This window comes from Salvelinus namaycush, chromosome 2 (genome assembly GCF_016432855.1).
Source record: "Salvelinus namaycush isolate Seneca chromosome 2, SaNama_1.0, whole genome shotgun sequence".
Lineage (NCBI taxonomy): Eukaryota > Metazoa > Chordata > Actinopteri > Salmoniformes > Salmonidae > Salvelinus > Salvelinus namaycush.
Genome location: NC_052308.1, coordinates 48,140,339 through 48,167,560, shown reverse-complemented (window position 1 = coordinate 48,167,560; position 27,222 = coordinate 48,140,339). Strand labels below are relative to the sequence as shown.

Sequence of the window (27,222 nt, the reverse complement as noted above, 5' to 3'; positions counted from 1 at the left end):
TAGCATATCTGAGCCATAGAAATAAACATATTAGATATATCAATTGTGTATCTACAGCCCAATGAAATCAATAGCTACTAATGAATACGAGCCACATTTCTTTAAACTGGCTTTTTTTGTATTTCTTTCCCTCTATATGGCTTATATTAGAGAGCAGCACTGTATATTCAGCTTGTATAACATCCTTTTTCTCCCAAATGACTAACCAAAGTAAAGGTGCAAACCACGCATCGACGACACAACCTTAGCCAATGCGTCAATCAATCACTCACCCACACCCAAAAATATATAGATTAATCTATATATATATATATAAGTAGAAAAGTTTGGAAACACCGACTCAATCCAGTGATTTTCTTTATTTTTACTATTTTCTACATTGTAGAATAATAGTGAAGACATCAAAACTATGAAATAACACATATGGAATCATGTAGTAACCAAAAAAGTGTTAAACAAATCAAATATATTTTAGATATTAGATTCTTCAAAGTAGCCACCCTTTGCCTTGATGACAGCTTTGCACACTCTTGGCATTCTCTCAACCAGCTTCATGAGGTATTCACTTAGAAAGGATTTCAATTAACAGGTGTGCTTTGTTAAAAGTTAATATGTGGAATTTGGTTGTGAGCCAATCAGTTGTGTTGTGATAAGGTAGGGGTGGAATACAGAAGATAGCCCTATTTGGTAAAAGACCAAGTCCATATTATGGCAAGAACAGCTCAAATAAGCAAAGAGAAATGACAGTCCATCATTACTTTAAGACAAGAACTTTGAAAGTTTCTTCAAGTGCAGTCGCAAAAACCATCAAGGGCTATGATGAAACTGGCTCTCATGAGGACCACCACAGGAAAGGAAGACCTAGATTTACCTCTGCTGCAGAAGATACGCTCATTAGAGTTAACTGCAGCTCAGATTGCAGCCCAAAATAATGCTTCAAGTAACAGACACATCTCAACATCAACTGTTTAGAGGAGACTGCGTGAAATCAGGCCTTCATTGTCAATTTGCTGCAAAGAAACCACTACCAAAGAACACCAATAAGAAAAGACTTGCTTGGGCCAAGAAACATGAGCAATGGACATTAGCCCGGTGGAAATCTGTTCTTTGGTCTGATGTGGCCAAATTTGAGATGTTTTATTTCAATCGCCGCGTCTTTGTGAGACGTAGAGTAGGTGAACGGATGATCTCCGCATGTGTGGTTCCCACAGTGAAGCATGGAGGAGGAGATGTGATGGTGTGGGAGTGCTTTGCTGGTGACATTGTCAGTGATTTATTTAGAATTCAGGGCATACTTAACTAGCATGGCTACCACAGAATTGTGCAGTGATACGTCATCCCATCTGGTTTGCGCTTAGGGGACTATCATTTGTATTTCAACAGGACAATGACCCAAAACATACCTCCAAGCTGTGTAAGGGCTATTTGACCAAGGAGAGTGATGGAGTGTTGCATCAGATGACCCGGCCTCCAGAATCACCTGACCTCAACCTAATTGAGATTGGAATGAGTTGGACCACAGAGTGAAGGAAAAGCAGCCAACGAGTGCTCAGCATATGTGGGAACTCCTTCAAGACTGTTGGAAAAGCATTCCTCATAAAGTTGGTTGAGAGAATGCCAAGAGTGTGCAAAGCTGTCATCAAGGCAAAGGGTGGCTACTTTGAAGAATCTAACATCTAAAATATATTTTCACTTTTTTGGCGACCACATGATTCCATATGTATGATTTCATAGATTTGATGTCTTAACTATTATTCTACGATGTAGAAAATAGTAAAAATAAAGAAAAACCCTTGAATGAGTAGGTGTGTCCAAACTTTGACTGGTACTGTATATATATATAAGAAAGTTGAGAAAGCATAGTGTTTCAGAGAGAGAAAGTGAGAATAAGTCGTAAAACACGGTCATCAATATCATGTTTGCATATATAATCCAAGAATTTCCTTACTGAGCGTTAGTAGTAGTAATATCTATGTAGCCCTATGTACAGCTGCGGGGTCATTGTATCGATACGTAGTATTTACAGGATGCAGCCACTGGAGGGCTGAGCAGCATACAACACCGGAGGACTCGGACGTGTCAAAAAACTAAACAGAAAACGGTCCATCCGAGTCCTCAAGACATTCTTTTCAAATAAATTCCACTTCCGAGTTGGAAACGAAAGGGGTGATATCTGTGAAGAAGCAGCTTTGAAACACTCCACCTACTAAAAACTGTACATTTGAGGAGAAAAAAATGAACAATTCATGGAATTGTTTTAAGATCCTGTCCAGATAACTTGCATGGTTTGTGGCTATAATACAAAAAGACGTGGACAGTAGAGTAACCGGCCTAACTATGCATTTCCAGTCAGAGTTTGGCATTGTAGCCCTTTAAAAACGGTGGTATAACTTGAACATAGACATATATTAATAGATACGCTTGAGTACAGGTAGCAGTGTTCGTGATACATAGAAGTTGTAGCTAAGTCTATTTAGAGCTATCATAATCCCCCCCCCCCCCCCCAACCCCCAAAAAGAAAGAAACCAACCAACCAGCGCTCTGGCTTGGTTTGATTGACAGCTTGTTTTAGTGACTAAACAGCCACAGCTCCCACACACTATTCCACAACCAAACTATTTCCAGGTTACAGATAATATTCTGTAGGCTGTATGAATCTATTCAGAGTATACACATTTCCTTCATCAATTCCTAGAAGCTAGTTAGCAAAAGCTAGCACAAATGGTGAGTGTGCACATAAAAGGCATCATGTGGCTACACTAGAAGCTTGGAAGCTTAGAGAGCGTTGACAATACCTTCGGCAGAGGTGAAGGACGTGTGTTTTGCGGCGTATACGTACACTCAAACACTTGCCCTTGAGGGAAGCGATTGAGCAGAATAACCGGAGAAAGGATGAGAGAAACACGTGGAAATATTTTGCATGCACTGTTTTCGCTCCAGTGAGGACCTAGTATCTATTAGCTATCCACGATTGAAATGTTATCATGCATTTTGAAGGTTCTATGCTGTGTGTATTTCTGAATACAAAAACTGAGAGAGGTGAAAATCAGAGGTAGCTCCAACATATTGGCTAACTGTATAAGTGAGTGAGTGTCCTTACGTGTGTGTGTATGTGTGTGATCATAGGTATGAGTGATCATACACCGCCATGCATAAAAGCAGCACTTGCATGACACACACACAAAAAGCACACGGTGTACTGTATATACCAGCACACAAGACGCAATACTGTTTGGCAATATACTGTCTCTTAAATACCAAGGTAAGCGTACATGGCAAATATTGGCAGAAGTTCCATGTATGTATGGTTCTGAAGTAAATTCCATTGTTTGTATCATTCGCTCCCCATCGCTTTGCATGTTCCAGTCAACAGCTCCTCAGGTACCCAGTCCCAGACCTGACCTACCGAAGCTCCTCACGCACACATGCACACGCACACACGGCAGGCGACTTTCTAACACACACACACACACACACACACACACACACACACACACACACACACACACACACACACACACACACACACACACACACACACACACACACACACACACACACACACACTTCTATTACCCCCACCCCCCCTCCCCCCTCCCTCACAACACACACGCGCACCTTCACTCACACACTTACATTCACACCATCCACAGTCCGTCTAACCACATTCCTATAGCTCCCACCTCGTACTCTCCTCCCACCTCTCCTATGACCTTTCGTCCACCTCATCCACCTCCATCAAAGGTCACCAAAAAGTGTTAATTTAGGAGACCTCGCTGCCGAACACCTCCAGCACCAGCGGGGTCAGCTGCATGCTGTGCTCGGGCTGGAAGGACAGCGAGCGGTACTGCTTGGAGTGCTCCTCGTTGAGGCTGCGCAGGTCCGCCAGCTTCTGGATCATCTTGGCGTACACGAGGCGGCCGCCCGGGTGGTGCAGCTGGATGTAGGCCTGCAGCGTCTCCGACAGACGGTCCTGCAGGGTCTCGATGCGCCCGTGGTCCTGCACGCCCGGACGGTCTGGAGAGGAGAGAAAGGAGGGAGAGGGGCAAGGAGACACGGAACGGTAAGACTTTTAAAGGGCTTCTTCATATTCATTATCTCCTGCACCAAACCAGACAGTGTGTACACATGAAGGGAGGGGGAAGACATGGCTGGTAAGACTTTAAAGAGGCTTACAGAACTTTTGCCTCAGAGAGGTGCTCTTGAGCCAAAATGAGTCCGCTAAATGTCCAGAAATAAAGTCCGGAAATTACCTTATTGTATGAAAAGGGGCACACCTCCCCACAGGCATGAACAAAAGCTTATGTTAGCCTAACATCAGCCTAAAACTAAGCATATTTGTGGTTTCATGCGAAAATAAATAAATTAGGCTAATATTATATAATGTACAAACACGCTTGCATGTATATTTTAGCCTACAGTAAACTAGGAAATCTACACTGACTGTACAAAACATTAAGAACACCTGCTCTTTCCATGACATAGACTGACCAGGTGAATCCAGGTGAAAGCTAGAATCCCTTATTGATGTCACTTGTTAAATCCACTTCAATCAGTGTAGATGAAGGGGAGGAGACCGGTTAAAGAAGGATTTTTAAGCCTCAAGGCATGCGTGCCATTCAGAGGGTGAAAAGGCAAGACAAAATATTTAAGTAGCTTTGAACGGCGTATGGTCGTAGGTGCCAAGGCACCTGTTTGAGTGTGTCAAGAACTACAACACTACTGGGTTTTTCACGCTCAACAGTTTCCTGTGTGTATCAAGAATGGTCCACCACCCAAAGGACATCCAGCAAACTTGACCCAAATTGATGCTGTTCTGAGGGCAAAAGGGGGTGAAAATCAATATTTGTAAGCTGTTCCTAATGTTTTTGTATACTCAGTGTATATACAGACACTAAGGAATTCATGAGACAAGAAATTGATTCATATTAATGTACAAATACAGGCACGTAGTGCATGCACGTACAGTGCATTCAGAAAGTATTCAGACCGCTTGACTTTTTCCATATTTTGATACGTTACAGCCTTATTCTAAAATGGATTTAAAAAAATTATAATCACACATAATACCCCATAATGACAAAGCAAAAACAGGTTTTTACATATTTTTGCAAATGTAAAATGTAAATATCACATTTACATAAGTATTCAGACCCCTTACTCAGTACTTGAAGCACCTTTGGCAGCGATTACAGCCAGATTACAGTGTCTTCTTGGGTATGACGCTACAAGCTTGGCACACCTGTATTTGGGGAGTTTCTCCCATTCTTCTCCATAGATCCTCTCAAGCTCTGTCAGGTTGGATGGGAGTGTCGTTACACAGCTATTTTCAGGTCTCTCCAGAGATGTTTGATCGGGTTCAAGTCCAGGTTCTGGCTGGGCCACTCAAGGTCATTCAAAGCCACTCCTACGTTGTCTTGGCTGTGTGCTTCGGGTCATTGTCCTGTTGGAAGGTGAACCTTCGCCCCAGTCTGAGCGCTCTGGAGCAGGTTTTCATCAAGGATCTCTCTGTACTTCGCCTCCGTTCATCTTTCCCGAGATCCTGACTTGTCTCCCAGTACCTGCCGCTGAAAAACATCCCCAAAACTGCCACCACCATGCTTCACCGTAGGGATGGTGCCAGATTTACTCCAGACGTGACACTTGACATTCAGGCCAAAGAGTTCAATCTTGGTTTCATCAGACCAGAGAATCTTGTTTCTCATGGTCTTCGAGGACTTTAGCTGCCTTTCGGCAAACTCCAAGCGGGCTGTCATGTGCCTTTTACTGAGGAGTGGCTTCCGTCTGGCCACTTTACCATAAAGGCCTGATTGGTGGAGTGCTGCAGAGATGATTGTCCTTCTCCCATCTCACCAGAGGAACTCTAGAGCTCTGTCAGAGTGATCATCGGGTTCTTGGTCACCTCCCTGACCAAGGCCCTTCTCCGGGCGGCCAGCTCTAGGAAGAGTCTTGGTGGTTCGAAACTTCTTCCATTTAAGAATGATGGAGGCCACTGTGCTCTCGGGGACCTTCAATTCCTTTGACCTCATGACTTGGTTTCTGCTCTGACATGCACTGTCAACTGTGGGACCTTATGGAGACAAGTGTGTGCCTTTCCAAATCATGTCCAATCAATTGAATTTACCAAAGATGGACTCCAATCAAGTTGTAGAATCATCTCAACGATGATCAATGGAAATAGGATGCACCTGAGCTCAATTTTGAGTCTTATAGGAACGGGTCTGAATACTTATGTAAATAATATTTCTGTTTTTATTTGTAAGAAATGTACAAACATTTCTAACCACCTGTTATCGCTTTGTCATTATGGCATATTGTGTGTAGATAGACGATGGAAACAATTGATTTAATCCATTTCAGAATAAGGCTGTAACGTAACAAAATGTGGAAAAAGTCAAGGGGTCTGAATACTCTCTGAATGCACTGTATATGCACATGTTATCGTCAACCTCACTGACGAAAATGTACAAAATATACACACATGCACAGGTGTGTGAACTTCAGCACAAAGACACACAACAACACCCCCCCCCCCCCCCCCCCCCCACACACAAGCTAACTGATCCTCACAAAAACAAGCAGACTCACATAAACAATTCATGACAGACACACACACACTACCCCCCCCCCCCCCACACACACACACACACCCAGTGTCAGCGTGTACCTGGGGAGAGTAGGCAGATGGCCATGAGCAGCACGTGTTCCTCCTCGTGGAGGTTGAGTTTTTTCAGGCCAACCTGGAATTTGACCAGAGGCTCCAGCAGCTCCAGAGTGTGGCCCGCTGCAGGAGACAACACACACACACACACACACACACACACACACACACACACACACACACACACACACACACACACACACACACACACACACACACACACACACACACACACACACACACACACACACACACACACACACAGACAGACACGCACACATCGTCAATCAGATCAGATAACAATCACGATATACAGTACCAGTCAAACGTTTGGACACACCTACTCATTCAAAGGTTTTTATTTTTATTAAGAGTGTGCAAAGCTGTCATCAAGGCAAAAGGGTGGCTACTTTGAAGAATCTCAAATATAAAATATATTTGGATTTGTTTAACACTTTTTTGGTTCCGTATGTGTTTTTTCATAGTTTTGATGTCTTCACTATTATTATACTGTTATTCTGCAATGTATAAAATAGTACAAATAGAGAAACACCCTTGAATGAGTAGGTTTGTCCAAACTTTTGACTGGTACTGTATCTCTCATTATATTGTTTGCCTAACACTAAGGATTTGTGTGGTTTTGTGAGATAAGAAATGGATTTAGATTAATATAATGTATGTGATATATTATACAGTATATCTACACTGAACAAAAAATATAAACGCAACATGTAAAGTGTTGGTCCCATGTTTCATGAGCTGAAATAAAATGTCTTTAAAATGTTGTGCACAGATTTGTTTACATCCCTGCTAGTGAGCATTTCTCATTTGCTAAGATAATCCATCCACCTGACAGGTGTAGCATATCAAGAAGCTATTTAAACAGCATGATCATTACACAGGTGCACCTTGTGCTGTGGACAATAAAAGGCCACTCTAAAATGTGAAGTTTTCTCACACAGCACAATGCCACGGATGTCTCAAGTATTGAGGGAGCATGCAATTGACATGCTGACTGCAGGAATGTCTACTAGAGCTGCTGCCAGAATGTTCATTTCTCTACCATAAGCCAAGTCCAATGTAGTTTTAGAGAATTTGGCAGTACGTCCAACCGGCCCCTCAACTGCAGACCACATGTAACCACGCAAGCCCAGGACCTCCACATCCGGCCTCTTAACCTGCGGGATCGTATGAGACCAGCCACATGGACAGCTGATGAAACCGTGGGCTTGCTTAAGCGAAGGATTTCTGCACAAACTGTCAGAAACTCATCTGCATGCTCGTCATCCCCACCAGGGTCTTGAGCAGACTGCAGTTCAGCGTCGTAACCGACTTTAATAGGCAAATGCTCATCTTCGATGGCCACTGGCACACTAGAGAAGTGTGCTCTTCAAAGATTTATTCCTGTTTCAATTGTACTGGGCAGATGGCAGTCAGCGTGTATGGTGTCGTGTGGGCGACCGGTTTGCTGATGTCAACGTTTTGAATAGAGTGCGGTAGGGTTATGGTATGGGCATGAATTAGCTACTGACAACAAACACAATTGCATTTTATTGATGGCAATTTGAATGCACAGAGGTACTGTGACGAGATCCGGAGGCACATTGTTGTGCCATTAATCCGCTGCCATCACCTCATGTTTCAGCATGATAACACACAGCCCCATGACGCAAGGGTCTTTACACAATTTCATGGAGCTGAAAATGTCCCAGTTCTTCCATGGCCTGCACCAGATATGTCACCCATTGAGCATGTTTGGGATGCTCTGGATCGACGTGTACGACAACGTGTTACAGTTCTCATCAATATGCGGGAACTTCGCACGTCCATTGGAGAGAAGTGGAACAACAATTCCACAGGCCACACGCAACAGCCTGTTCAACTCTAAACGAAGGAGGCAAATGGTGGTCACACCAGATACTGACTGGTTTTCTGATCCGCACCCCTACCTTTTATTTAAGGTATCTGTGACCAACAGATGCATATCTGTATTCCCAGTCATGTGGAATCCATAGACTAGGGCCTAATGAATGTATTTCAATTGACTGATTTCCTTATATGAACTGTAACTCAGTAAAACCTTTGAAATTGTTGCATGTTGCGTTTATATTTTTGTTCATTGTATGTCTCTTATTCATTCTAATTTAAAAGGCCAAACTGATCCTAGTTTAGCACTCCTAGATTACAAGGGCCCAGATAACAAAGAACTGTTGATTATGGTTTCCCTAACACTCCTCTCAATGCCATTTTCAAAGATGTATGGGTTTACTTCCAATTATTGATCTTACGGCTTTCATATGGTTTCCCTAACACTAAGGATTTGTGTGGTTTCATGAGATAAGAAATGGATGAACTGAATAGCATACAAGTCGTAGCGTTGTAGACGGAAACGTATAGTTCACCTCAGTTCACTTTAGTTAGGTGTTAAATGCAACTACATGTCTCCTGGCTGTCTGCTTTGGATCATGACAAAAGGAAAATGAGAAAAAAGCAAGTTGCCAACTTCACAACCAAAAAGTATACTTATGTGTTATCAATTGTTTAATTAATTGTTAGTTATTCATTATCTCTATTTACTTCTATTGAATAACACTGCAGCTGGTTAACAATCATAGCCTGCTTATTCAAATCGCCTTGTAACAAAGGAGAATGGAGTGTCGCTAGACAAAAGCTGACAAAGTAACTAGCTACGGAACAACAACAACAGCATCATTTGGCGTGAAAATAAAATGGGTACAACGCTTGTTTTCAGGAAAAGTCTGGCTAATTTGCTGTCGAGCCTGACTAAAACTCCAATTGACTGGTCAGCCACAGAGATGCCATAGCTAACTTGGGTTTGTCTTCTAGAACAAAACCAAATTCGTTCTGTGAGAGACCAGACGCTTTGTGAGCGTGTCTTGGCCTAGAGTGACATTCTTCGGTCGATCTGTTAAAATACCCGAGGCTTGTTTGAAAGGCAAATGAATGCCGTGCCTTGAGGGTCTGCGAATGGGTGTATGGTGTGTGTGAGAGTACGTGCTTATAGGTACACGTGCCAAAGTGTGTTACACTCCATTTCAGCTTTCCTGGCGGAACTGACACACAGTCATGATAGGAAGGCCACGGGACATGGTACTGGAGAGTATATTGGAGTGTGTATCTGTGTGTTTTGTGCCTGCACAAATGCATGCATTTTTGTTACCCTTTCTCGCTCACCTTCAGTGGCAGCAATGGTTGTCAAGTGAGTGTGTGTGAGTGTGGTAAAGTGGTGTCCGCCACCGTTTCAGAACATGTCCTCGAAGCGAAATGACTGGTGTTTGTGTGTGTGCTCGTGCCATCGTTGACAGAGTAGAATGGTTTTGACTGCATATTTTGTCTGTGTCGATCTCAAGGTCTGTGTTCCGTCATGCATGTGTGTGCTAGCCTGCCTCAGTCTCGTACCTTTAGTGACGTCGTTGACGCAGTACTTGAAGTCGGGCCCTCCGCAGCTCCAGGACATGTCCTCCAGGTTGAAGGACTGGTTGGAGCGCAGCATTATCACCTCGATGGCACTCGACTTGAGCAAGGCAATCTGGTCCTCAGCCGTCAGCTCCCTGGAAGGATGACAACCAGGGGTGTGTTCATTAGTGCGCACCGCGGGGAAAAAAAGATTTTGCAGCGGGAAACAGAAACGAGGCTTTCTGTCGCTCCAGTCGCACAGTGGGCTAATGGTCCGACAGGGGTTAAGTTAAAAGGCTGGGGTCTCGCTATAGATCTAGATCTCGCTCTAGTGGGTAAATAGTGGAAGGATCTGGTAACACTTTAGGTAGATGGGGCACAAGATGGCTATTGGCTATTCTTAACACCTTGATAAACTCCACTCACAAGTGGTGATAGAAGGAAGTTCATGTCATGTTCATGTAGGCAGTTTTGCAACCCTGTCATTGAGTTACCAAAGATGTATACCCATTAGTCTGAGCAGTTGTGTTGTGCAATCGAGATAAATCATTGTCTAGAGTTGTAAGGCGCTGTATCGCACGCACGCACGCACGCTCACACACACACACACACACACACACACACACACACACACACACACACACACACACACACACACACACACACACACACACACACACACACACACACACACACACACACACACACACACACACACACACAGAGGGAATAATGACATCCAGGAAAGACAGGCCCCTTTCCATGACCTCCATGACACTGAGCGATGGCCTCTGTTGGCAAACTCGACATGCACCAAAAGGAGCAAACACTGTACGACAACAGGCCTTGTGTTGTCGGGTGAAAGAACAACAACCCGACATGCCATATCTGTCACGGCAGAAGAAAAGAGTTTCCGCAGGAACTCCTATGTCATATCCGTCACAAACTCTGTCATATCCGTCATGGCAGGTGTTACGAGTTTCCCCAGAAACGTGTATATCCATCATGGCTAATGAGCTGCGATCAGTAGATATTATAGCCCCTGAGGGGGAAAATTAAGTTGTGTAGAATTTAATTGAACATGTTATTTATTTTGAGGATTTGTTTGTATTCTTTGTACTATTTCAGGGTAAACGTACTGAAGACCCCCTAGTTCTTTTACTGACGCAATGTGACCTTCGACCTAATCAACCAATCACATTTTTAGTGTGATGTTAAAGGTGCAAGCTGTCATTTCGACAGCCTGTCCCTGCCGCTAGGCTTGCTTTAAGCTGAGGGACGGGGCTTGAGAAAGAACCACTCTCAAATAGATAAACGGCGCTATGGATGCAAGAACTAGTTTACATATTGATGCCGTACTGTTTGTATAGCTTGTTAACAAAGACTCAAAAGACAGCAAAAACATGTGAGTAATACAACCTTCGATTCAGTTGTAGTAAGACATTCATAATGTGTATTATAGTCTTCGAGAAGCAATGGCTTTGTAACATTAATTGTAGCGCAGTGACAAGCCTTTAAGCTCAAAGCTCTTCTTGGGTCAGAAGACAGCTTACGTGATCATTACTAACAATGCCCGTTACTGTGTCCTCGACCTCACTTTACTCTGCCACCCGGGGGGGGGGGGGGGGGGGGGGGGGGGGGGGGGGGTGAAGACAGAATGTACACAGTGACGACCACACACACGCCTAAGGTTACTGTGACGACAGCCACTCGTGTCATGTGTAGGACAGATATCAGATGCTGATAACAAAAAATAATTGCATGTGTAGGCACACTTGTCCTTGTTTGTAGGAACACAGACCCTTAAACGAGTAAACACACAAACAAGGCTTTGTTCACATTCATGCCACGTAGAGTTAAATAGATTTTCATTTTCATCATGCTTTAACTCATATTGGATGTGCACCTATACAATTTTTTTTCTGTGCACATTGTAGGAACACACACAAACACACGAACGCACACAATCTCTCTCTCTCCAAAAAACGAGCACACAATGTAAAGTACAACCCCCCCCTCCACACACACACACATTTACCCCCCTTGCTATCCCCTCATCCCCTACCTAATCCACCCACCCACCCCTCTTACCCCACTCAGCCCTCCACCCACCTGAAGCCAGGGATCATCTTGGCGAAGCCGATGACCTTTTGGATGCTGTAGCTGACCAGGTCGGCCAGGTGGGGCAGCATGGAGAGCTTGGAGCCGTCGTCGTCGGAGTCCGGGCTGCCCCCCTGCTCCTGGTACATCATCAGTAGGTTACTGAAGTTCATCAGCTTAGTGTCCACCGACTCTATATGGAGGGAGGGTGGAGGAGAAGGGGTGGGGGGGTGGGAGAGAGATTAGATGAGTTAAAAACTCTTCGGAGAAAAACAACATTCCCATCAGATTCTGCTGATAAAGGGAAAGAGGACACGGAGAGAGTGACAGAGAAAGAGTGAAAACATGAAAACACAAGAAAGAAGCATAACGTCTACGTCAGTCAGATAAAACAAAAACGTGGACTGTGGTAAACCACACACACACACACACACTCGCACGTACACACACACATGCGCAACACACACACACACCCACCCACTCACATGTAAATCGAATGAATGACTCAACACAGAGCGAGGTTTGTTCATTGAGGAATGGAACACAGTGACCATCAGAAAACAGCTTAGATAAGAGTAAGAGAGAGAGAAACAGAAGTAGAGTGACAGACAAAAAGAGATACAACAAAAGGATGATCGAGAAACAGAGTAGAGATACAGTTGAAGTCGGAAGTTTACATACACCTTAGCCAAATACATTTAAACTCAGTTTTTCACAATTTCTGACATTTAATCCTAGTAAAAATGTCCTGTCTTAGGTCAATTAGGATCACCACTTTATTTTACGAATGTGAAATGTCAGAATAATAGTAGAGAGAATAATTTATTTCAGCTTTTGTTTCTTTCATCATATTCCCAGTGGGTCAGAAGTTTACATACACTCAATTAGTATTTGGTAGCATTGCCTTTATATTGTTTAACTTGGGTCAAACGTTTCAGGCAGCCTTCCACAAGCTTCCCACAATAAGTTGGGTGAATTTTGGCCCATTCCTCCTGACAGAGCTGGTGTAACTGAGTCAGGTTTGTAGGCCTCCTTGCTCGCACACGCTTTTTCAGTTCTGCCCACAAATGTTCTATAGGATTGAGGTCAGGGCTTTGTGATGGCCACTCCAATACCCTGACTTTGTTGTGCTTAAGCCATTTTGCCACAACTTTGGAAGTATGCTTGGGGTCATTGTCCATTTGGAAGACACATTTGCGACCAAGCTTTAACTTCCTGACTGATGTCTTGAGATGTTGCTTCAATATATCCACATAATTTTCCTGCTCATGATGCCAGCTATTTTGTGAAGTGCACCAGTCCCTCCTGCAGCAAAGCACCCCCACAACATGATGCTGCCACCACCATGCTTCACGGTTGGGATGGTGTTCTTCGGCTTGCAAGCGTTCCCATTTTTCCTCCAAACATAACGATGGTCATTATGGCCAAACAGTTCTATTTTTGTTTCATCAGACCAGAGGACATTTCTCCAAAAAGTACAATCTTTGTCCCCATGTGCAGACTATTTGCATTGACCCCCCCCCTTTTACACCACTGCTACTCTCTGTTGTTATCATCTATGCATAGTTACTTTAATAATTCTACCTATATGTACATATTACCTCAATTACCTAGACTAACCGGTGTCCCCGCACATTGACTCTATTTTACTGCTGCTCTTTAAGTACTTGTTACTTTTATTTATTATTCTTATTTGTACTTCATTGTTGGTTAGGGGCTCGTAAGTAAGCATTTCACTGTATTCGGTGCATATGACAAAGAAAATTTGATTTGATTTACTGTTTTTGAAGCCAGGGAACGCAGGCTGTGAGGGCCATGTCCCTCTGTGAGTTCATTTCATTATGAGCGGATGTGTTAATGGGAGACTGTGGTCTGAAGGTCTACAGGGTGTCCTGAGAAACCCCTGAAGATTCTGAGTAAAACCGCATGAGGGATTGACACACACACACACACACACACACACACACACACACACACACACACACACACACACACACACACACACACACACACACACACACACACACACACACACACACACACACACACACACACACACACAGGAGCAGAAGTGAGCTCCCACACAAACACACAGGAATCAATCACTGATGACAACTAACACCAATTGTGTGATCTGCACCATCTCCCTCTCTGTGTATCCGCTTCACCATCTGATTCTGAATTGCTCACCTTTTCCCATTTTTTCTGTGTGTGTGTGTGTGTGTGTGTGTGCGTGCATGTCTAAGTAAGAATGTGCCGTAAGCTCACTCCACAGCTAGCTTGAAATGTTGCCAATGGTGCTATCGAAAATAATTTTTTTCTATAGCACAACTGTTTGCCATCACATGTTTGCCATCAGAGGACCACCGGTTCAAGCCCAGTAAGGGGACAGGGACAGTGGAGGAAGCAAAGCTGTTAGAAGCACACTGACGTGTGTTTACCTGGAGAGTGGCTGAAGGAGTCAGATGAGGCATCAGATAGAGAGTGGAGAGAGGCAGCTCTGCTGGCACTGCGTGTCACTGGGCCTTCTCGGACCGGAGGCTTAAGGAAAACACACAAACCATTTAGTATACATTTTTACATGAATATAAAATCAAACCCACAAGCCTGGCAATGCAAGCGCCATGCTCTACCAACTAAGGCTGACCGTAATTAGTCGACTGGTCGATTGTTTGGTGGATAAGCTGTTGGTCAACCAAGATTTTAAGTCGAGCATGAGCATATATATACAGTGCATTCGGAAAGTAATCAGACCCCTTCCCTTTTTCCACATTTTGTTACGTTACAGCCTTATTCTAAAATGGAATAAATAAATATTTAATTGATTAAATTGTTTTTTCCCCTCATTAATCTACAAACAATAGCCCATAATTACAAAGCAAAAACTGTTTTTTACACATTTTTGCCAATTTATATATATTTTTTTACATAAGTATTCAGACCCTTTACTCAGTACTTTGTTGAAGCACCTTTGGCAGCGATTACAGCCTCGATTTTTCTTGGGTATGACACTACAAGCTTGGCACACCTGTATTTGGGGAGTTTCTCCCATTCTTCTCTGCAGATCCTCTCAAGCGCTGTCAGGTTGGATGGGGAGCGTTGCTGCACAGCTATTTTCAGGTCTCTCCGGAGATGTTTGATCAGGTTCATGTCTGGGCTCTGGCTGGGCCACTCAAGGACATTCAGAGACTTGTTCCGAAGCCACTCCTACGTTGTCTTGGCTGTGTGCTTAGGGTTGCTGTCCTGTTGGAAGGTGAACCTTCGCCCCAGTCTGAGGTCCTGAGCGCTCCTGAGCAGGTTTTCATTAAGGATCTCTCTGTACTTTGCTCCGTTCATATTTGCCTCGATCCTGAATAGTCTACCAGTCCCTGCCTCTAAAAAACATCCCCAAAGCATGATGCTGCCACCAGCATGCTTCCCTGTAGGGAGGTTTCCTCCAGACGTGACGCTTGGCATTCAGGCCAAAGAGTTCAATCTTGGTTTTATCAGATCAGAGAATCTTGTTTAACTTCTTATGGCTGCAGGGGCAGTATTGAGTAGCTTGGATGAAAGGTGCCCAAAGTAAACGGCCTGCTCCTCAGTCCCAGTTACTAATATATGCATATTATTATTAGTATTGGATAGAAAACACTCTGAAGTTTCTAAAACTGTTTGAATTATGTCTGTGAGTATAACATAACTCATATGGCAGGCAAAAACCTGAGAAAAAATCCAAACAGGAAGTGGAAATTCTGAGGCTGGTAGAGTTTCAACCAAGATCCCATTGAAATCACAGCGAGATATGAATGAGTATTCACTTCCTACGGCTTCCACTAGATGTCAACAGTCTGTAGAACTTTGTCTGATGACTCTGTTGTGAAGGGGGGCCGAAGGAGACAGGAATGAGTCACCACTGCGATGAGGTGAACATTCTTTGACCACGTGCATTCACATGAGGAGGACCTCCGTTCCATCGCTCATCTGAAGTCAATGTAATTCTCCGGTTGGAACGTTATTCAAGATTTATTTGAACAACATTCTAAAGATTGATTCAATACATCGTTTGACATGTTTCTACTGACTGTTACGGAACCTTTGGACATTTCGTCACGTTTTAGTGAACGCGCTTTGTGACTTTGGAATTGTTTACCAAACGCGCTAACCAAATTAGATAATTTGACATAAATAACGGACATTATCGAACAAATCAAGCATTTATTGTGGACCTGGGATTCCTGGGAGTGCATTCTGATGAAGATCATCAAAGGTAAGGGAATATTTATCATGTAATTTCTGGTTTCTGTTGACTCCAACATGGCGGCTAATTTGACTCTTGTTCTGAGCTCCGTCTCAGATTATTGCATGGTTTGCTTTTTCCGTAAAGTTTTTGGGAAATCTGACACAGCGGTTGCATTAAGGAGAGTTATATCTATAATTCCATGTGTATAACTTGTATTATCATCGACATTTATGATGAGTATTTCTGTTGAAACGATGTGGCTATGCACTATCACTGGATGTTTTTGGAACTAGTGAATGTAACGCGCCAATGTAAACTCCGATTTTTTTATATAAATATGAACTTTATCAAACAAAACATGCATGTATTGTGTAACATGAAATCCTATGAGTGTCATCTGATGAAGATCATCAAAGGTTAGTGATTCATTTTATCTCTATTTGTGCTTTTTGTGACTGCTATCTTTCGCTGGAAAAATGGCTGTGCTTATTGTGGTTTGGTGTGACCTAACATAATCGTTTGTAGTGCTTTCGCTGAAAAGCATATTTGAACATATCAGACACTTTGGTGGGATTAACAACACGATTACCTTTAAAATGGTATAAGAAACATGTATGTCTGAGGAATTTTAATTATGAGATTTCTGTTGTTTTGAATTTGGCGCCCTGCACTTTCACTGGCTTTTGTCATATCATCCCGTTACCGGGATTGCAGCCATAAGTTAAGTGCCTTTTGGCAAACTCCAAGCGGGCTGTCATGTGCCTTTTACTGAGGAGTGGCTTCCATCTGGCCACTCTACCATAAAGGCCTGATTGGTGGAGTGCTGCAGAGATGGTTGTCCTTCTGGAAGGTTCTCTCATCTCCACAGAGGAACCCTAGAGCTCTGTCAGAGTGACCATCGTGTTCTTGGTCACCTCCCTGACCAAGGCACTTCTCCCCCGATTGCTCAGTTTGGCTGGGCGGCCAGCTCTAGGAAGAGTCTTGGTGGTTCCAAACTTCTTCCAATTAAGAATGATGGAGGCCACTGTGTTCTTGGGGACCTTTAATGCTGCAGAAAGGTTTTGCTACCCTTCCCCAGATCTGTGCCTCAACACAATCTGCGGCAATTCCTTCGACTTCATGGCTTGGTTTTTGCTCTGACATCCACTTTCAACTGTGGGACCTTATATAGACAGATGTGTGCCTTTCCAAATCATGTCCAATCAATTGAATTTACCATAGGTGGACTCCAAGTTGTAGAAACATCTCAAGGATGATCAATGAAAACAGGATACACGTGAGCTCAATTTTGAGTCTCATAGCAAAGGGTCTGAATACTTATGTGAATAAGGTTTTTCTGTTGATTTTTTATCCATCTGCAAAAAAATCAAAAAATCTGTTTTCACTTTGTCATTATGGGGTTTTGTGTGTAGAATGTAACAAATTGTGGAAAAAGTGAAAGGGGTCTGAATACTTTCCGAAGGCACCGTATGTAAAAACACACTTTTAAAAATGTTGACCAATCGATCGGTCGAAAGAACAGATGACTTTCGGTCAACCAATACTTTTTTAGTCGGGGAAAGCTCTACTACCAACTGAGCCGTACAAGACCATGTGTACTCAATGTAGTGTGTGTCACTGACCACTGGACAATTAAATGCCACACTGCACACTTCGGGAGTTTCATCCCTGGAGCAGTGTAGGTGTCTGACTGTTACTGTTGTTTGATTCTTGCTGCATTTACCATGTGGTTTGTGTGAGGTGAGCTAAGATTCTTCTTGCGGGACAATAAACGCCAATCTAATCTGGCAATATTGTGCAGGCAAACAGTCAATTTGTATGACTGTATGTCCAGTATACTTCAATCTGTAAGTTCCTTGATAGGGAAATAAATTGTCCTACGGTAAATAAAAGGCAGAAATTAAGTTACGGAGTGGTCTGACTTCCATCGCGAATGACGTCACTGAGGTGACCGAGTGGGAGTTAAGTCTATGCTACGGGGCGCAGAAGTCCAGATACCAGAGAAGAAGTGGTATTTGCAGGAGGGGGAAGACTGGGAGTGAAGAAATGGAGTGGACACGGACTCTAACATACAGCGTCTACATCATTGACACCGACCCTGGAGCAGGAAATGTCAGTTGTATAGAAAGAGATACTGCAGTGGGTGTTGTGTAACATGATGGATGCTGGCAGAGTAGCAAATAGTATCAGGGTAGGGCTTATCTGTGGACAATTGAAATAAGAGTGGTGTTAGGAAGTGGAGTATGGTGTTACACTAGTGGAGTTGACACTAGTGTAACAGAGTTGGCACTGGTGTAATGGAGTAGAGACTGGTGGTAGAGAGTGGAAACTGTGCTTTAGAGTGAATACTAGTGTTACAGATCAGAGACTAGTGTCATTAAGTGAAGACAGGTATTAGAGAGTGAAGGCTGGTATTATAGTTCAGTCTGGTGTTACGGAGTGGAGACTTGTGTAACAGAGTGGAGGCTGGTGTTACGGAGGGGGGGCTGGTGTTACGGAGGGGAGGCTGGTGTTACGGAGGGGAGGCTGGTGTTTCGGAGGGGGGGCTGGTGTTACGGAGGGGAGGCTGGTGTTTCGGAGGGGGGGCTGGTGTTACGGAGGGGAGGCTGGTGTTACGGAGGGGGGCTGGTGTTACGGAGGGGAGGCTGGTGTTACGGAGTGGAGGCTGGTGTTACGGAGTGGACACGGACCCTGAAGCGGTTGAAGTCGGAGTAGGAGTCGTCGTAGGTCTTGTGGTGAGCATCCACCAGCGTGGCGATGACCTGGCTCTGCTCCTCGCTCAGCCGGGGTCGCTGCGCCTCCCTCTGCGCCTCCTCATCCTTCCTCCGTTGGATCAGATCCTTCTTCCTCTGCACCTCCTCGTCTGTCAGAATGACTGGGAGAAAGAGGTTTAGAAGGAGAGAGATCAGGGTTATGAAAAAGGATTAGAGAGAGAGAGAGAGAAAGGGTTAAAGAAAAAGAGAATGTGCCCAAATGCCGTAGTTTTTATATCAATATAAATCATTTCTGGGTAACAATTAAGTACCTTACTGTAGATTTCTCAAGCAAGAATTTTGCTAGGACTGTCTAGGAGTGGAAAGGAGAAAACTGAAAAGTAGCTGTAATTGGCAGAACTCTCTTTATTGGTCTATTTACCAATTTAACGCATGGTGACGTCATGCTGACAGTCCAATGTAGATTGTATTTTCACCCGGCAACTATCAGAAAATTACACAGATATTTCCCCCCCCACACTTTTACAGTGTTAGTTTCATCAGATGTTCTACTGTACAACATAAAACACAGGAAAAGCTGACTTTTGACTGGGCCTTTAAGGAGCTTAAAAGAGAGGGAGGAGCTCCAAAGAAAAAAGTGGTGCGACAGAAAGTGAGGAATGGAGATGTCACCATGAGTATATCAGACTGAAATTATTGGGACTAGGGCGATATGACCAAAATATCATATCGCAATATTTTTCTCATTTTTGACGGTATGGTGGTATTTGACTGTATTCAATGTTTCTGAAAAATACAAGTTTTAAATGTGTTTTTATGATTCGTGCATGATCCAAGAATAGCAAAAACCTAATTTGAAGTGATTTAAATGATCTTTCTCCATTAAGATGGTTTTACACTGAAACAAACTTGGACAAAACTGACAGTGAAATGTTCCAATTTGTATATCTTTTCATTTAATTTAGCATTGTATCAAAATATCATTACAAACTCAGCAAAAAAAGAAACATCCTTTTTTCAGGACCCTGTCTTTCAAAGATAATTCGTAAAAATACAAATAACTTCAAAAATCTTAATTGTAAAGGGTTTAAACACGGTTTCCCATGCGTGTTCAATGAACCATAAACAATTAATGAACATGCACCTGTGGTATGGTAGGTAGGCAATTAAGGTCACAGTTATGAAAACTTAGGACACTAAAGAGGCCTTTCTACTGACTCTGAAAAACACCAAAATAAAGATGCCCAGGGTCCCTGCTCATCTGCGTGAATGTGCCTTAGGCATGCTGCAAGGAGGCATGAGGAGATGAGGAGATGAGGAGACTGCAGATGTGGCCAGGGCAAGACAGCGCTACAGGGAGACAGGACGGACAGCTGATCATCCTCGCAGTGGCAGACCACGTGTAACAACACCTGCACAGGATCGGTACATCCGAACATCACACCTGCGGGACAGTTACAGGATGGCAACAACAACAGCCCGAGTTAATCCAGGAACGCATAATCCCTCCATCATTGCTCAGACTGTCCGCAATAGGCTGAGAGAGGCTGGACTGAGGGCTTGTAGGCCTGTTGTAAGGCAGGTCCTCACCAGACATCACCGGCAACAACGTTGACTATGGGCACAAACCTACCGTCGCTGGACCAGACAGGACTGGCAAAAAGTGCTCTTCTCTGACCAGTCGCGGTTTTGTCTCACCAGGGGTGATGGTCGGTTTCGCGTTTATCGTACACCGAGGCCTGTACTCTGGAGCGGGATCAATTTGGAGGTGGAGGGTCCGTCATGGTCTGGGGCGGTGTGTCACAGCATCATCGGACTGAGCTTGTTGTCATTGCAGGCAATCTCCATGCTGTGCGTTACAGGGAAGACATCCTCCTCCCTCACGTGGTACCCTTCCTGCAGGCTCATCCTGACATGACCCTCCAGCATGACAATGCCACCAGCCATACTGCTCGTTCTGTGCGTGATTTCCTGCAAGACAGGAATGTCAGTGTTCTGCCATGGCCAGCAAAGAGCCTGGATCCCAATCCCATTGAGCACGTCTGGGACCTGTTTGATCGGAGGGTGAGGGCTAGGGCAATTCCCTCCAGAAATGTCCGGGAACTTGCAGGTGCCTTGGTGGAAGAGTGGGGTAACATCTCACAGCAAGAACTGGGAAATCTGGTGCAGTCCATGAGGAGGAGATGCACTGCAGTACTTAATGCAGCTGGTGGCCACACCAGATACTGACTGTTACTTTTGATTTTGACCCCCCCCCCCTTTGTTCAGGGACACATTATTCCATTTCTGTTAGTCATATGTCTGTGGAACTTGTTCAGTTTATGTCTTAGTTGATGAATCTTGTTATGTTCATACAAATATTTACACATGTTAAGTTTGACAGCGAGAGGACGTTCCTTTTTTTGCTGAGTTTAGATGGTTTTGTAAAAATCCATATAGGTATGTGGATTCATACTGGTAAACCGGTATTCACGATATATCCTCCAGCCCTAATTGGGACATAGGCAAAATAGAGATGTTAACACTGATGCTGCGTGTGTGTCAGAACCAGCGTATGTAAGTGTGTGTGTGTACACAAGCACAAGCCAGCGTGTGCTCTACGATGTGATGAGGCTGCCGCGGCGGCCGCATCGGAGGGGCTTGTTGTTGTCAGGGGGGTGTCCGTAAAAAGACTCCCTTAGTGCTGTCGTCAACACAGCACGCATTGTCTCCGTTCCGTTCCGCCTGTTGTTGCCCCAGCCACTGAATTAGCTCACACTCCGCTCCGCACTACAACATGTTGTTGTCCATGCAGCAGCAGCTCCGAGAGCAGCAGCAGCAGCATAAGTGCATTCCAATGGCTCCCATTCATGTACAGTGTTCGGAGCGGTGGCGTCACTCTCCGGGAATTCACAGTTCAATCTCAGGGGGAGAACAACATCCGGAACCAACCCCTGCTTCAAATACAAATTCTAAACACCCGCCTGGACAATATCCGGATTTCACGGGAAAACAACAGAACGACCAAACCTTCTATTTACGGACTCTGAAAACAAACAGTCCATTGGATTGAAGCGTGGCCAAAACATGAGCAGGTGTCTAAAGTTCAGATGGGCACATGATGTACAGGCTCTCCCAGAACAATATAGTACTTCTAGTGGACATTATAAACATTCTCATGAGGGCAACGGTCTAGAAGGACTTGACCAAGGAGTCCCAACGTTGTGTAACACTATTGGTATATAACAAACACTATACTGTGTGTGCCTGCCTTGTGCTCTACAGGCATGGGGGGGTAGATGGCACTGTGATATGTGTCCAGTGTGTGAGTGTTCTTGTTATTGTTATTGGCACGCTAATACATGTTTTAAAGCTGACACGTATTTGCTTCTAAGAGGAAAGGAGCTTTATTTCATTTGAATTCCCATTTTCCTCCAAGAGTGGCTGAATTATTTCCTGTTAATCGGTGTGTCATTACACACCGTCAACAGTTGCCTAACAACAGACTGATCGAAGCACATCTCTCTCCTTAGTGCACGTCCTACTCTTTTCAACACACACATCGTCATGGTTCAAGAGATCGGTTCATAATTCAAGAGGTCATTCAGCCACTCATGGAGGAAAACGAGTGCATTTGCCTTACAACCGGCTGAAAACACATTTCTTCCTGTGGTGCTCTTCAGAGTAAAATGCCATTTTTCTTTGTGCGATCATGTGTATGTCTGATCTTATACCTCGGTAGGACAACACCACATGATTCAGTGGCTCAAACCCCGTGTTTCTTAGTCCTGGGTGCACATTCTTGTTTTTGCCCTAGCACTACACACCTGATTCCACTAATGAAAGGTTTGATGACGAGTTGATTATTTGAATCAGGTGTGTAGTGCTAGGGCAAAAACAAGAATGTGCACCCTTTTGGGTCTCCAGGACCAGGATTAAGAAACACTAATCTGCAAGGCTATCCTCTATCAGTCAAAAAGAAACCAAGCAATTCTGATGGAAGAGATGAGGAAGGAGGAATGGGATAAGGTTTCCCCGAGGCAGTGCTCTACGGTCAGTTTTGCATTATACTCCCTAAAAGCTGATGGTAAGATTTGGGAAAAGGGAAGCTGAGCTCATACACCCACATTCCTTAATCATGCTGGTCTTAGGTCAGTTTTGGCTTATTCCCCCGAATGGCTGACATTAGGATTTACTGAAGCGGAAACTGATCCTGGATCTGTGTACAAGACACTCACACTCCTTCATCATGCCGATGTCCACGCAGCGCTTGAGCCGGCAGGCCTGGCAGTGGCGGCGGTTGTCCTTGGTTATGGTGCAACTGCCGTTGAAGGGACAGGTGAAGCTGGCCTTGCGCTTCATACTGCGTCTGTAGACGAAGAGGGGGGAGAGGGAGAGGGAGGAAGAGCGAGAGAGGGAATGTGATGAGAAATAAGGTCCTTGTATCTGGTGCTGAATGTGGCGTGACCCTTTTGCCACACTTCACATAGTAACTATTTCTTTAAAATCTATATTACAATAACCAGACTAAATTAACATAACGATAAATAGAAAGATACATTTAGAACATTAATGTGCATCACAGTTTTTTATATTACCCTTAAAACTACTAGTACTACTTTGAATGTTTATAATTATCAATTGATAACAAGCCCATATTAGCAGAGTTGTTTCATTTCAAACTTCACATTTCTCTAGTATTGGCTACTTGTAATTAACAATATCCTCATACTGTCCTCGATGAGTGGTCTGTTTAGTTGATGCCGGTACTTTCCGGTTTATCTTCCCAGCTCTGCTAACCATCAGTTCGAAGTGGGACCCAAATGTGTAATCATAGTGTAATAGTTACATAAATATTTATGTCCTTCACCTTCTCATTCTGGATCCTACCCAAAGAAGCACAACCATGAACACATTCCAGTCGAGGCAAAAAGAGAGAGAGGGATGCTTAAAAGCCATGCATAATAACTAACAGAAACGCACATGTAAACATTCGTGACACACACACACACACACACACACACACACACACACACACACACACACACACACACACACACACACACACACACACACACACACACACACACACACACACACACACACACACACACACACACACACACACACACACAAAAAGTGTTACATCAAAATATATTTGAGATTTGAGATTCTTCAAAGTAGCCACCCCTTTGCCTTGATGACAGCTTTGCACAATCTTGTTCCATATGTGTTATTTCATAGTATTGATGTCGTCACTATTATTCTACAATGTAGAAAATAGTCCAAATAAAGAAAAACCCTGGAATGAGTAGGTGTGTCCATTCATGATGCGACATCTGCATTTCTCACTTTCTGTCGCACCTCCCTTTAAACCCCTTAAGCCTCATTTCTTCTCCTTCGACAACACATTCTCTCTTTCTTTAATGCATAATTACTGTAAATAAATATTGGTTTTGTTTTTTGACACACACACACACGCACACGCACGCACACACACACACACACACACACACACACACACACGCACTTGTCTGTCTGTCTGTAAGAGAGAGAGAGAGAGAGTTTAACAACGTGATAAGGCTGAGTCAAATCAAATCAAATGGTATGTCACACGCGCCGTGAAATGCTTACTTACAAGCCCTTAACCAACAATGCAGTTCAAGAAATGGAGTTAAGAAAATATTTACTAAATAAAATGTAATTTGAAAAAAAAAAGTTACACAATAAAATAACAATAACGAGGCTATATCAAATCAAAGGTTATTTGTCACATGTGCCAAATACAACAGTGAAATTTCACCTTACAGTGAAATGCTTACTTAGAAGCACTAAACCAACAATGCAGTTAAGAAAAAAATAAGAGTTAAGAAAGAATTTACTAAATAAACTGAAGTAAACAATAAATAAATATAAATGAAAAAAAGAAGAAAAGAGGAAAATAACAAATAATTAAGGAGCAACAATAAAATAACAGTAACGAAGCTATACACTGGGGGTACCGGTACCGAGTCAATGTTTCGTGGTACAGGTTAGTCGAGGTAATTTGTACATGTAGGTATGGGTAGTGACTATGCATATAGATAATAAATATGGGGGAGGGGGTCAATGTAAATAGTCCGGGTGGCTATTTGATTAATTGTTCAGCAGTCTTATGGCTTGAGGGTAGAAGCTGTTAAGAAGATGTTTGGACCTAGATTTGGTGCTCCGGTACCGCTTGCTGTGCGGTAGCAGAGAGAACAGGCTATGACTTGGGTGACTGGGGTCTGACAATTTTTTGGGCCTTCCTCTGACACCGTCTAGTATATACAGTGCATTCGGAAAGTATTCAGACCCCTTGACTTTTCAATTTTTTTTTTAACATTACAGCCTTATTGTAAAATTTATTAAATTGCCCTTTTCCCTCATCAATCTACACACAATACCCCATAATGACAAAGAAAAAACAGTTTTTTAGACATTTCTACAAGTATTCAGACCCTTTACTAAATACTTTGTTGAATTTTTTTTTATTTGAACATTTATTTAACCTTTATTTATCTAGGCAAGTCAGTTAAGAACTAATTCTTATTTACAATGCCGGCCTATGCCGGCCAAATCCTAACCCGGACAACGCTGGGCCAATTGTGCACCGCACTATGGGACTCCCAATCACGGCCGGTTGTGATAGTTAGTTGCCTTTTTGGCAAACTCCATTCAGGCTGTCATGTGCCTTTTACTGAGGAGTGGCTTCCGTCTGGCCACTCTACCATAAATGCTGATTGGTTGAATGCTGGTTGTCACCTCCCTGACCAAGGCCCTTCTCTCCCGATTGCTCAGTTTGGCTGGGCAGCCAGCTTTAGGAAGAGTCGGTGGTTCCAAACTTCTTCCATTTAAGAATGATGGCGGCCACTGTGTTCTTGGGGACCTTCAATTCTTCAGACATTTTGTGGTACCCTTCCGCAGATCTGTGCCTCGCCACAATCCTGTCCCGGAGCTCAACAGACAATTCCTTCGACCTCTTGGCTTGGTTTTTGCTCTGACATGCCCTGTCAACTGTGGGACCTTTTATATAGACAGGTGTGTGCCTTTCCAAATCATGTCCATTCAATTGAATGTACCACAGGTGGACTCAAATCAAGTTGTAGAAACAAGGATGATCGATGGAAACAGGATGCACTTGAGCTCAATTTCGAGTCTCATAGCAAAGGGCCTGAATAATTATGTAAATAAGGTATATGTCTTTATTTTTAATACATTTATAAAAAATGGTGTGTAGATTGATGAGGTATTGTGTGTAGAATGATGGGGAAAACATGTAATTTAATACATTTTAGAATAAGGCTGTAAAAAAAATTTGTAAAAAGGGAAGGTGTCTGAATACATTCCGAATGCACTGTAGGTCCTGGGTGGCGGGAAGCTTGGCCGCAGTGATGTACTGGGCCATACGCACTAACCTTGCGGTCGGATGCCAAGCAGTTTGCATACCAGGCGGTGATACGAACGGTCAGGATGCTCTCGATGTTACAGCTGTAGAACTTTTTGAGGATCCGGGGAACCATGGGGGTGCCCTATTCACAACTGTCTTGTGTGTATGGACCATGATAGTTTGTTGGTGATGTGGACACCAAGGAACTTGAAACTCTCGACCCGCTCCACTACAGTCCCGTCGATGTGAATGGGGGCGTGTTCGGCCCTCCTTTTCCTGTAGTCTTGCTCACGTTGATGGAGAGGTTTTTGTCCCGTCAAGTCCAGGATCCAGTTGCAGAGGGAGGTGTTTAGTCCCAGGGTCCTTAGCTTAGTGATGAGCTTTGTGGGCATTATGGTGCTGAATGCAAAGCTGTAGTCAATGAACAGCATTCTTACATACGTTTTCCTTTTGTCCAAGTGGGAAAGGACAGTGCGGAGGGCGATTGAGATTGTGTCATCTGTGGATCTGTTGGGGCGGTATGCAAATTGGAGTGGGTCTAGGGTTTTCGGAATGAAGATGTTGACGTGAGCCATGACCAGCCTTTCAAAGCACTTCATGGCTACCGACGTGAGTGCTACGAGGCGGTAGTCATTTAGGCAGGTTACCTTCGATTTTTTGGGCACAGGGACTACGGTGGTCTGCTTGAAACATGTTACGTATTACACACTTGGTCAGGATTTGT

At 43.7% G+C, this 27,222-nt stretch overlaps 1 protein-coding gene across 4 annotated transcripts in view; it reads right to left on the bottom strand.

Moving 5' to 3' along the window:
• Window positions 1-3,603: 3,603 nt before the first annotated feature.
• Window positions 3,604-27,222, bottom strand: part of vdrb (vitamin D receptor b) — a 62,851-nt gene continuing 39,232 nt past the window's right edge. For all 4 annotated transcript variants that reach the window (XM_039014673.1, XM_039014680.1, XM_039014665.1 and 1 more), the window contains exons 4-10: window positions 23,329-23,459; window positions 19,088-19,272; window positions 14,620-14,719; window positions 12,191-12,371; window positions 10,082-10,233; window positions 6,668-6,784; window positions 3,604-4,017 (exon numbers count right to left, since the gene is read on the bottom strand). In XM_039014673.1, coding sequence (XP_038870601.1) covers window positions 3,764-4,017; window positions 6,668-6,784; window positions 10,082-10,233; window positions 12,191-12,371; window positions 14,620-14,719; window positions 19,088-19,272; window positions 23,329-23,459 — 1,120 coding nt within the window. In that variant the 3' untranslated portion in view covers window positions 3,604-3,763. The remainder of the gene's footprint in view (window positions 4,018-6,667; window positions 6,785-10,081; window positions 10,234-12,190; window positions 12,372-14,619; window positions 14,720-19,087; window positions 19,273-23,328; window positions 23,460-27,222) is intronic.